Raw genomic sequence first — 12,031 nt, 5'->3', positions numbered from 1 at the left:
TGTTTGTTTTGATTAGTCTTTGGTTGAAGTTTTTAAAATGATGAAGGCCTTTTCCGAGGCAAAATTGCCTGTTATGACCATTTTATGAGCTATATGTTTTGGTACTACAAACACGCAAAATGATACTAATTTTTGCAATTTTTTCCAGGTTTTAAAACTTTGTCTTTTTTCGTTTTTTTTATAGCCCTAGGTGTCAAGAAACATCCTCTAGGGTTTGATAAAGGGTTTGATGATAGAATACTGCATAGTTTCTAGTGGTAATGGAATTTTTTAAATGTTTTTGCTATCATGAATTTTAGCATGTTTCGACAAAACTTGCAATTTTTTTCATTTGTTTTGACATTTTTTGTCATTATTAAAGTTAATTGAGTCCCTGGGGCCAGAAAACCGCATCAGGGGTGGGATAATAAGATATTGAAAAGTTTTTAGTTGCCATGGATTGAGTTTCAACTATTGAATATCACAAATTTTAGCTTTTTTGTTGACAAAATTCGCATTTTTTTTTTCAGGTTTTTGAAAATTTTCGTCAATTTTTCAGTTTCCAGCTTCAGGGTCCAGGAGCTGGAAACTGATAAAATTGCAATTTTATCAAAAAATTGCAATTTTTGATAAAATTGCAATTTTTTTAAGGCCTCAAGTTTTTGTCAGTTTTTGATATTCGTCCATTTTCAAGTGCGAGAAAACATATTCCACGTTCTGATAAAAAGTTACTGCATGGTTTTTAGTTTTAATGGATTTGTTTTCAACGATTTAACATTTCGACTTCTAGAAAATTTTTTTAAATTTGCAATTTCTTTTCAAGTTTTTTCAAAGTATTTGTCTTTTATTTTTTTATTGCCTCAGTAGACAGGTAACCTCATCCAGGGTTTGATAGTATGTTATTAAATATTTGCTATGGGATAATTGAATGGCTTTCAACATTTTAATAGAACAAATTTCTATTTTTGAAGTTTGAAATTTTTTCTAAAAATTATCGCCCATCGTTCTATGAGCCAATGAGTTTTTTTAAAGCTTGGAATTGGGTTACTGGATAGCTTCTAGAGACACAGAAATGATTCTGAAGATATTTTTATCACGATTTTTAGCAACATTTCCTTATAGTTTGCAATTGATTTTTTAAAAATTTTTCGTTCATTTTCGAGTTAATCGATCTTGAAGGGCCAATGAATGTTTTTCAGGTCTTGCAGATATAATAATGGACCGATTTCAGAAACAAAAATTGGTTTGTTGAATGAAATTGTGTTATTGTGTTGTTGACTAGTTCGTAACACATCCTTTTGGTAATTAGTTGGTCAATAAACAGATGTGTATTCTACTATTAAATCCACTACCTAAACTGACTAGTACCAACAGGATAGGTATGTTTATGGTGCACTTTTGCACCCATACACGTACACTCAGTCAACTGTATCTTATTGATGACCTATGACATCAGAAAAAGAAAAACTGGCCGACGCAAAATTAGCCGAAAAAGTAAACTGATCTGAACAAATTTTCAACCGGATCTAAATTTGCCTTTCAATTTTCAGACTTTTTTGGATATGTTCGGTTAAAGAACTCCCCGCTCTCCAGTGTACAACACCCCAGGTGCAAATTGTCATATGTAGCACATTGCGTCCTAAAATGGCACGTGGGACTATCATTTTGCAAATAATGTGGTTCCAATAAGTTTGGGTAAGGGGGGGCTATGCAGCCTAAAAAACTAATCAACGAACATATAAGCTGGAATATTGTTGACATCAGTAACCGCTTTAATTTCCGTTGCTGTCCTCTACATTTTAAATTTGTCATCTAGTACGGTTTCACAACACAGTTCGGCTAATTTTGACATCGAGCAAACAACAATGAGATACCTGCAACTGTAGCGATATAGCAATCGTTGAATTACGTTGTCACGTCTATGTCGCTTGAATAGTTCATCTTGAATTGGCTTTGCTAACCATGATTGATCTTCCTTTCACCCCCGATTGTTGAACAAATTCAAGCGTAGGACTGACTAACTTTGACCATTGATATTCTCTCACGTACATCGACATGATATGCTTTCTCTTTCTCGTGCTCTCTTTCTTTCTCTCCTCCGTTTAAAAGTCTATGTATATTGAATGTTGCGAATTGTAATTTCTATGATACATGTCTAAAGTAAACTCTGAACCTTTTAACTATTTCAGTTTTCACCGAAAGTTGAAGCGTGGACCTGTACGGTCGGGTAGAATGCCTTCTAGTCCAAAAAGGCAGATTTAGTCTGTAATCATCTTTAGATATTATTCTCCGCCAAGATACTTTCGCCACCTGCAAAGATGAATTTAACTCAAAGCACTTAACTGAACTTATCTTTCGAATAATTGTCGAAAGGCTAAAAATGTGCCTGAAGTCTTAAATTTAGTCACATGGATGAAAAGTGATTTTTTTCTAAGCATTTTGCTAGGTAAGTTTTGGTTATTTACTTGCTCACCAAGAATGGAAGTTTTTTAATAGCCGCACAGCGATAGCTGGGGCTATTATTGGCCTTCTCTTGGTTTTTTACAATTCAAAGAATTTGAATTGTATTGGTGCGCTGTGTTTTTTTAAGATGTGTTCACACATTTTTCAATTACTTTGATCTTTCAAAACGGGATAAACAGGTAAAGCCCAGCGGGCATTAAGTTTCATTAGAGGCCCAAAGTGGGCTTTAGTAGTCCTTCAAGTGCTTATAGTGGTGCAGCTGCTGGGATGACCTTAATTTAAGGATAAAAGGTCATTTTTAAGAGTTTTTGGGCTCAAAATGGTGCAATTTTTTATGTTTTTTGTGGTTTTTTAATTGCTCTTGAGCGTAGTTCATAGCAATTATTGTAAATGTGTGTGTCTTTTTTATGCAAAATTTTCGCTTGAGTTTTGACTTTTCGAGTGACTTCTACGCCCTTGACTTTTTGCATTTCGCGTGATCTAAAATTCTCTCTCAATCACAATTTCAAGCAGCTGAACTCAATTGGGGGCAGTTTAATACTAAAAGTCAAATGAAAAGTGCGCCGAAACTGTTGTCATTTTTTACTTTAAATCTTAATAGTGGTGTATGTTAACCTCTAATGTGGTTATTTGAAGCCCACTGTAGAACTTTTTAGTCCCATTTAAGCTCCCCCCCCCCCCCCGACTGAAGCAGGCTGCAATTGATTAAAGCTCCCACTAGTCGTTTAAGAGCAATTCGTCCGACGTTTAGTCGGTTATGTTTGTTTTGATTAGTCTTTGGTTGAAGTTTTTAAAATGATGAAGGCCTTTTCCGAGGCAAAATTGCCTGTTATGACCATTTTATGAGCTATATGTTTTGGTACTACAAACACGCAAAATGATACTAATTTTTGCAATTTTTTCCAGGTTTTAAAACTTTGTCTTTTTTCGTTTTTTTTATAGCCCTAGGTGTCAAGAAACATCCTCTAGGGTTTGATAAAGGGTTTGATGATAGAATACTGCATAGTTTCTAGTGGTAATGGAATTTTTTAAATGTTTTTGCTATCATGAATTTTAGCATGTTTCGACAAAACTTGCAATTTTTTTCATTTGTTTTGACATTTTTTGTCATTATTAAAGTTAATTGAGTCCCTGGGGCCAGAAAACCGCATCAGGGGTGGGATAATAAGATATTGAAAAGTTTTTAGTTGCCATGGATTGAGTTTCAACTATTGAATATCACAAATTTTAGCTTTTTTGTTGACAAAATTCGCATTTTTTTTCAGGTTTTTGAAAATTTTCGTCAATTTTTCAGTTTCCAGCTTCAGGGTCCAGGAGCTGGAAACTGATAAAATTGCAATTTTATCAAAAAATTGCAATTTTTGATAAAATTGCAATTTTTTTAAGGCCTCAAGTTTTTGTCAGTTTTTGATATTCGTCCATTTTCAAGTGCGAGAAAACATATTCCACGTTCTGATAAAAAGTTACTGCATGGTTTTTAGTTTTAATGGATTTGTTTTCAACGATTTAACATTTCGACTTCTAGAAAATTTTTTTAAATTTGCAATTTCTTTTCAAGTTTTTTCAAAGTATTTGTCTTTTATTTTTTTATTGCCTCAGTAGACAGGTAACCTCATCCAGGGTTTGATAGTATGTTATTAAATATTTGCTATGGGATAATTGAATGGCTTTCAACATTTTAATAGAACAAATTTCTATTTTTGAAGTTTGAAATTTTTTGTAAAAATTATCGCCCATCGTTCTATGAGCCAATGAGTTTTTTTAAAGCTTGGAATTGGGTTACTGGATAGCTTCTAGAGACACAGAAATGATTCTGAAGATATTTTTATCACGATTTTTAGCAACATTTCCTTATAGTTTGCAATTGATTTTTTAAAAATTTTTCGTTCATTTTCGAGTTAATCGATCTTGAAGGGCCAATGAATGTTTTTCAGGTCTTGCAGATATAATAATGGACCGATTTCAGAAACAAAAATTGGTTTCGAACCTATTTTTGAAATACGTATTTTTAAAGCGAAAAAATTTTGCCTTAGGAGCTTTAGCAGTGAGTTTTAGCAATGAGTATATTTTAGCAATGCTTTAGCAGTGAGTTTTAGCAAAGCTTCAGGAGTTTTAGAAATGAGTATATTTTTGTTTAGTTTTGATTCTATTAGTTTCTCAATTTTTTGAGATGATTTTGTTTTCTGGCTGGCATTGTTCAATTGATTTGCTGGTCAGGTAGAGTACGTCTGAGTTTTTCATTCAATTCTTTGAATTTATTTCAGGACCTGTCCTGCTATGTTTTTACAATTCAAAGAATTTGAATTGTATTGGGGCGCTGTCTTTTTTTTAAGATCTGTTCACACATTTTCATGATTTTTGAAGTCAATTTGGAGTGGTGATTTTGGTCACGCCGAAACAGGAAATGGAACGAAAAAGCGAGTGCTTTTGCGGCGTGAATTTTTTTTCGCTCTAATTTTAAAGTAGAGTGAAAAAACGGTGTTTGAACAAAAATTCGGTTTCTCGGTAGTGGTTTTTTGTTCACATGCGGCAATTTCACTCTAATTTTTACTGTTTTTTCGATTTTTTGGATCGGATTTTTTTCTAAATAGTTTTCCCAATCCATTCACAGCTCATGCTGGACCTATTTTTTTGCTAGAATCAAAATTACATATCTCACTAGTGGTTTTGTGTTCTCCCTAGCAGCATTTTGATATTGATTTTCAGTTTTTTTCTGTTTTTTTTCCGGCTGATTTTTTTAGAAATGGTTTTCCCAAATCACTCATTGTCCGTTCTAGGTCTATTTGTTTGTTAAGTCAATGAAAATTCTTTGAATTGTACGTCAGGACTTGCTGGTCTATGAAATTTTTGCGGCTTTTTTCTGGCAATCTGCCAGCTATGTTAGCAATTGTAGTCCTGTTCGTGTTTTTATGCGATACTTAAAATCACATTTTGAAAACAATTTTGACAATTGATCCTCTACACTAGTCCTCTCGTCTACCTATGAAATTCAGATAAAACGCAACATTCTCACCAAAAATCCAAATTTAAAGTTGATGAACTCCATCCAAGTTGCACAATAAAAACGAAGCTGCTATAAGATATGATATGTTTTCAGGTTTGTTTAACTATAGCTAAATTTGCGCTTGTTTTAAACATTAGAAAAAGAAGAGATTCGAATAACTTATAATCTAATGACAACTGATCTTATTGCTATGGAACTTTGATCTAATTTATCAACTTTACGTTGGGATTTTTGGTGAGTGAAGATTGCGTTTTATTTGAATTTCATAGGTAGACAAGAGGACTAGTGTAGAAGATGAATTAAATAAAAATTGTTTTCAAAATGTGAGTAAGTTTTAAGTTATGGTATTATTGGTTTCAGAATTTGAATTTTTAGTTCGTGAAAATGGTGGGGTGCTAACATACTTCTGCGGATCAGTTCAGAAGTGATCTGCAAGGAACTCTTACCATCTTTTGAAGCCCTGGAATGGCAGATGTTTCGTATAACAGGTTTTTCGAAAGCAAAATTTGAATTAGTATTTTAAGATAGTTCAGGCGCGCAAGCAGCAGTTTTCCATTTATTTAATCTATCTAAAGTTTTAAAAGTGCTTCAATTGAAAAAACATCTGAAATTTATAAGTTGTTATCGTTTATAAGTTGTTTTTTTTACGATGATCTCAATAACTCAACAGTCGACGAACAGTTTTGTTGGGCGGTTCAATGATTTTTTGAAAAAACGCCATTTTAAGCAAAAAAAATAGTTGTGCACCGTACTCGTCTGGAAATGAACGCAGAAAACAGAAATTTCTGATAAAGTTTGCGCACCTCCACTCAGACTAGCTTGACTCATTTAAATTGAAGGAGGGAGCCAGCCAACTAACCACAGTAGCCCAGCTAATTCGAACAATTTGGTGCCTCTCCAACAAAAGTGAAATCTTGAGTGAAAAGTCTATTTTCTCACACCAAATGGTGAAAATTTTTCTCATCCTGTCCACGTTACTTTATAAACTGTAACTCTCAATGCACAAAAATTTTGTCGCAAAATTTATCACCGTTTCCGAGTTAAGAAAAGTTGTAAAATTAGTTTTCAATTTTTTTTTTTACTAGAGAACAATTATCAACATCTATTTGCTATTTTTTGCACATTTTTTGCATTTTTGCCTAACAGTTAAATTGTTTTCTTTTGTGTACCTACTTGTAGATATTATTTAGCGCACTGATCAACAACTGGTTATCAACGTTTCCGAAATAAAAAATTTTCTCTTGAAAATTTTTAGATTTTCTCTTTAAATTTTTAACCGATTCATCCGCCGAATGTGTAAGAGTTGTAGGAGCTTGGTCGGTATTGAAGTATTTAGTTTCCAGTGCTTCTGTAGGGCTGAATTCTCTTAAACATGAAAATTTTTGCCTCTGACACTTTTTTAACAGCCCGTTTTGGGTTATCCAGCTATGTTCAATTGGTCTCCCACGAAGTTTGAAGCAATCACATTTTCCTTTTTTGCTTGGTCAATTTTTTTCGTCTTTTTAATTTTTTGTCCTCAAAAACGGTATCAACAGGTAATGCCCGGAGGGCATCAAGTGGCTGAGCAGCTCTTTTAGAGCCTTATTATTCTCAATGTGCTATTCAGCACGGCTGTTTTGAGGGGAGAATTTCTTGGTGTGAAGGGTGGTTCTTAATATGAAAAATTTAACCCCTCCTTCAGTCATCAACCCCACCCCTTGCAACAACCCCCAACATCTGACCCCTCAACGCCACTTCCCCCACCCCGCCTCCGCAATGCTAGCATCCCTAAGCCCCAGCTAGTTTAACAGCTTACATGTCATTTGAGAGCAATTCCCTTGAATTAAATTGCGTCGCCTGTCCTTCGAGAGCAATTCTTCCGACATTAGTCGGTATATATTTTTCATCTGTTGCCATGTTTTTTGAAAAGAATAAAGGAATTAAGAAACGAAATAAATAAATTTAATTCTTTCGTTTAAATAAACGACATTGAGAACATGAAGTTGTCACCGGTTGCAACTATGACAAACTATGTCCAATTTAGTTCTTTAGTTGCTGAATTGTTAAATTATGATTTTTTGAAAAACAATTTCAAATTCAAATTTTTCTAAGCATGCATTTCTTCAGAATAAATTTTGTTTCTGTACTATCAGTAAAAGGTCTGCGAGGAATTTTTAGCTGAATATTCGTGTTTCCTTATATATCTGAATATCTTTTTTGTGTACATTAACTAAAATAGTGTTCACAAAAAATGGTTGTATACAATAGCAAACTCTGAAGCAGGGCTCTGTTTTTAGCTATATAATTTGTTCAAGACTGAAATTCGTTGAAAAATGTTATTTTGTAATCTACAAAGCCAAAACTATTTTGATGTTTCATTTTTCTTAAGTATGCTTCTTTCTGTAATCGGCTCCGCAAATTTTTTTGGAGAAATGTTACATCTGGTATTGATGTCTGTCGTTATTTGGGAGCATATCATTTTTTTAAAATTCCGCACTGCTCTAGCGTAAATCCGGGTTAAAAGTGAACTTGTCTTTCGAGTATAAAATAGGGCAGTGGTTGCGGATGCGCGTGACACAGCTCGGTACATTAATCAAATTTGTATTCCCTAGCTAATCACTAGCGAGATGACGAATTTCAGTCTTGTATGTGTTAAAAAAGAGCCTTTTCGATGACAATCGTTATTAGTGGTTCCACTCGGCTTAAACTACTATAAATTTGAAGCTACGAAAATCAGTGATCTTATGCTCTATGAATTAACGAGTCAGTGGAGTGGTCCTTCTTCTATGGAGAGATTCATTGTTGTAATTTAGGACATCAAGGGGATGACAACACGAAGGGCAGCTGTAAAGCTTTTTGAGTGCTTCTGATTCCAGCAACTCGTATACCCCGAGAATTTTATTTGATTGTTGGAAGGCGTGTATAAATATAGGTTATGTCAAGAAGGAAAGTACAATTATTGTTTTTTGTTTAATTGAAAGAAGCTTCCACGGCGCTTCGTCATTTTCTGACAAAATGAAACTTAATAGCACTGCCTAATATCACTTGCTGGCTCATTTCAGACTCTCTGAATGCTTGCGTCGTGATACATTTGCACAATACCAGAACATTGGAAACGGCTTTTTAATATAACAGATAGAGAGCCGAGACGAAATGCAAAGACAGACAACTAGAGTAGCTTCTTCAGGAGTCCGAGGTATGTCGATCATGTTTATTTTCATTTAAGATAACAAAATTAGAGGGGACTAACTTATATCTGGTGTTCGGCATACACCCGTTGCAAAAAGCAAGAGGTCAAGATACATTGATAATAAACTTCTTGTTTAAGTCATTTTTGATCAGCATAACTTTGACTCCTTCTTTTATTTCTTACATTGATTGGTGGAAAATTGTCCGATCAACTAATAAGAAATTCCAGATAAAGTTTTCAGTAAGTTGAGTCAGATGCAAAATGTGTTAAACTTGATCTCAAATCTGCTTAAAGCACAATGCAAATGATTGCTTGCTTTGATGAATGCATGATCAAATTGATTTGGATTTCACGTGTGATGTAAACTGGCAAATTTTTAACTGGCTGTTCTACGTTAGTACATTCAATGTAATTTTTTATTACAAAAACTTTATTTTTTTTCTAAAACCTGTGAAATTGGCATTTATGAGTAGATTAACATAGAAATCAATATAAGTGGACATCGGAGTTTTGATTATGCTCATCGAAAACAGCAGTTTGCCTTAAAAAATGGTTTTTGACAGTTTACTTTTTCAATTCAACACCTGATTGAAGGCAGGATGATGCTCGACTGTTAACATCGAGTTCAGTCGGCCGATTTTACAAATTGAAGAATAAATTGTTAGCCAACGATAAATTGTTATCGGCACGCAGAGTGGTACGGTAAGAACTTTGTTTTTAATAGCCGCACAGCGATAGCTGGGGCTATTATTGGCCTTCTCTTGGTTTTTTTTACAATTCAAAGAATTTGAATTGTATTGGGGCGCTGTCTTTTTTTAAGATCTGTTCACACCACACATTTTCATGATTTTTGAAGTCAAATTGGAGTAGTGATTTTGGTCACGCCGAAACAGGAAATGGAGCGAAAAAGCGAGTGGTTTTGCGGCGTGAATTTTTTTCGCTCTAATTTTAAAGTAGAGTGAGAAAACGGTGTTTGAACAAAAATTCGGTTTCTCGGTAGTGGTTTTTTGTTCACATGCGGCAATTTCACTCTGATTTTAACTGTTTTTTCGATTTTTTGGATTGGATTTTTTTCTAAATGGTTTTCCCAATCCATTCACAGCTCATTCTAGGCCTAGTTTTTTATTTGAATTAAATTTTCATTTCTCGCTGGGGGTTTTTCTGTTCACATGCGGCATTTTGATATTGATTTTCTGTTTTTTTCTTATTTTTTTTCTCATTTTTTTAAAAATGGTTTTCTGAATTCACTCATAAACCATTCTAGGTCTAGTTTTCCTGTTTAGTCAATGAAAATTCTTTGAATTGTACGTCAGGACTTGTCCTGCTATGTTTTTTTATTTCGTCGTCATGATTTTTGTTACGACCATATGACGTCACAGCCACTTTTTGTTCATTCGTTCATGCAATTTCAACTGAATTGCATGTGTGACGTCATTTTTCGCTCTTAGTGGAGCGAGTTTTTTTTTCATGCGCGTGATTAAATTTTTGGTCACACTTGACTTACCTCACTCTCAAAAATGACTTCCTCACTTTGAAATTGACTTTTATTTACTTTAATTCAAAGAGATAAGGTCAAATGGGTGCGTGTCACTCTAAATGAAGGTTATTTGAGATCAGCTAATAGAGGCAGCAATAAATTATACAGATTTTTAATCAAAATATAACAGATTAGCCTTCAATCAAAAGACGATTTTTTTTTGGTCTGTCTTTACTGTTTTTTTTAGACGGCCGATCTACGAATCTATTGCGGCTATTTTCTGGCAATCTGCCAGCTATGTTTTTCATTTAAGATAACCAGGATTCAAGTTAAGCTTGCCTCCCTAAAATATGAACATTTATATGCCCATTGATGTTTTTCAACCTTCTATCCAACAATTTGTACACTTATTTTACTGTAGTTAAAATAACTTTGGAAAATTTGGTGTTTTTTACCCTATATGATTTCAACCTGATTATTTCACCCCTTTATCATTTCACCTCGATTTTAATCCTTTCTATAATTGGTACTATTATTAACCTTTGTACTATCTTTGAAATGCATTAATTGGTACTTCTGCTATTAAAATTGGAGATTACGATGTAGCGGTGCCAGAAAACACGAAAACTATCATTGAAAGTCAAGGAGAATCGATGACATAATGTTCCAACCCTTTATATGAAATACAATTTAATAAATGAACTTAACTTCGCCCTCGATGTTATATTCAGTTAAGACTACAAAATCATAACTGCACGGTTGACGCGTAGCTCTATACTCATTTGATCGGATTTTTTTCCAGACTGATTACGTGGGCCTGTTTTAAAAAAATATTTGACAACAGCTTGCAAATAATTTGCAAACTATCTGGAATTGTCTTGCTGCAAATTGCATCACAAAACTTCCTTGTTACAATAAATGATTGAAAATGTAGATAAAATAAATTATAATATTAAAGTGATAAATAAAAACAGAAATAATTAAGTGAAGATGCTTAGAAAGAACGCCAAAGGCACTTTTTGTGAAAGTAAGTTATGTAATTGTTTGTTCATCATTTACTCAAGTTCTGTAGAAAACTTAGACATCACTCCTTTAGTAGCTGTTTTCGTCAAGTTTTAATAGATGCTGTTATTTAAAAATAAATGAGATTTTCGTCGGAGAATACGCATTAATTGTAATGATAAAGCTATTTCATTTAGGTTTTTTCAGAGGTTTTTTGATCACTATGATTTTCGGGAAAACTGGGAATTGTTATTTTTACATGCTTTGTGTATTTGTCATCAAAACATTTTACCGTACATTGAATGTGTCCTCATTTCTACAACCTTAATTTATTGAATTAAGTTTTTATTGGGCACAAAAACTTCGCTTGACTATTAAAATTTCCGAAAAGAACTGTTGCTTTACAGCCCGTGTAACAAAAAGCTACGGAATCCGCTCTCCTGTTTTTTTTTGGGGGGGTCTTAGTCATGATACCTGTTAAAACATACCCGACAGGTCGCCAGAAAATACTAGCCCATGACCCCGAATATGATAATTAAAAGATGATTGTTATACCAAAAAATGACCGCTATTTTCAGTGAGTTCTGTAGATAGGCACTCTCCTGTTTCTTAATAATAAGCAATGTGAATTAGTAGGATAAGCAATAAGCATTAGCCTTCATGACCAAGACTAGTAAGAGCAAAGCGATCTTCTAAAACTTGGCTCGATGGGTTTATCACTCCTTTTGCTTTCTTCGATATTTTGGCAACTGATGCATTAACGTTTTGAGCGCAGAAATCCAGCCTTGTGAAATGTTAATAGTTTTCACACAAGAGGTCGGGAAAATGGCAACAGTGGTAAGGCAAAACAATTTTTTTTGGCGAACTTAAAGCAACCAAGAAAAGTCCTGAAATGTAATTCGAAGGAATTGATTGATAGCAATGAAAACCTCTCATG

The 12,031-nt window shown here is 33.9% G+C and overlaps 2 protein-coding genes across 2 annotated transcripts in view; one reads left to right on the top strand and one right to left on the bottom strand.

Moving 5' to 3' along the window:
* LOC142339695 (uncharacterized) overlaps nt 1-12,031 on the bottom strand; it is a 424,533-nt gene that overhangs the window by 145,899 nt on the left and 266,603 nt on the right. The gene's annotated exons all lie outside the window — the stretch shown is intronic.
* LOC142339090 (transmembrane protein 17B-like) overlaps nt 1-12,031 on the top strand; it is a 330,316-nt gene that overhangs the window by 310,400 nt on the left and 7,885 nt on the right. Inside the window, exon 2 of the mRNA XM_075388806.1 lies at nt 8,486-8,621. Coding sequence (XP_075244921.1) covers nt 8,579-8,621 — 43 coding nt within the window. The 5' untranslated portion in view covers nt 8,486-8,578. The remainder of the gene's footprint in view (nt 1-8,485; nt 8,622-12,031) is intronic.

The sequence above is a fragment of the Convolutriloba macropyga genome, chromosome 5 (genome assembly GCF_964194025.1).
Source record: "Convolutriloba macropyga chromosome 5, txConMacr16.3, whole genome shotgun sequence".
Taxonomy (NCBI): Eukaryota; Metazoa; Xenacoelomorpha; order Acoela; family Convolutidae; genus Convolutriloba; species Convolutriloba macropyga.
Note: the sequence above shows the minus strand (reverse complement) of the source record. Positions and strands in the feature narration are given on the sequence as shown.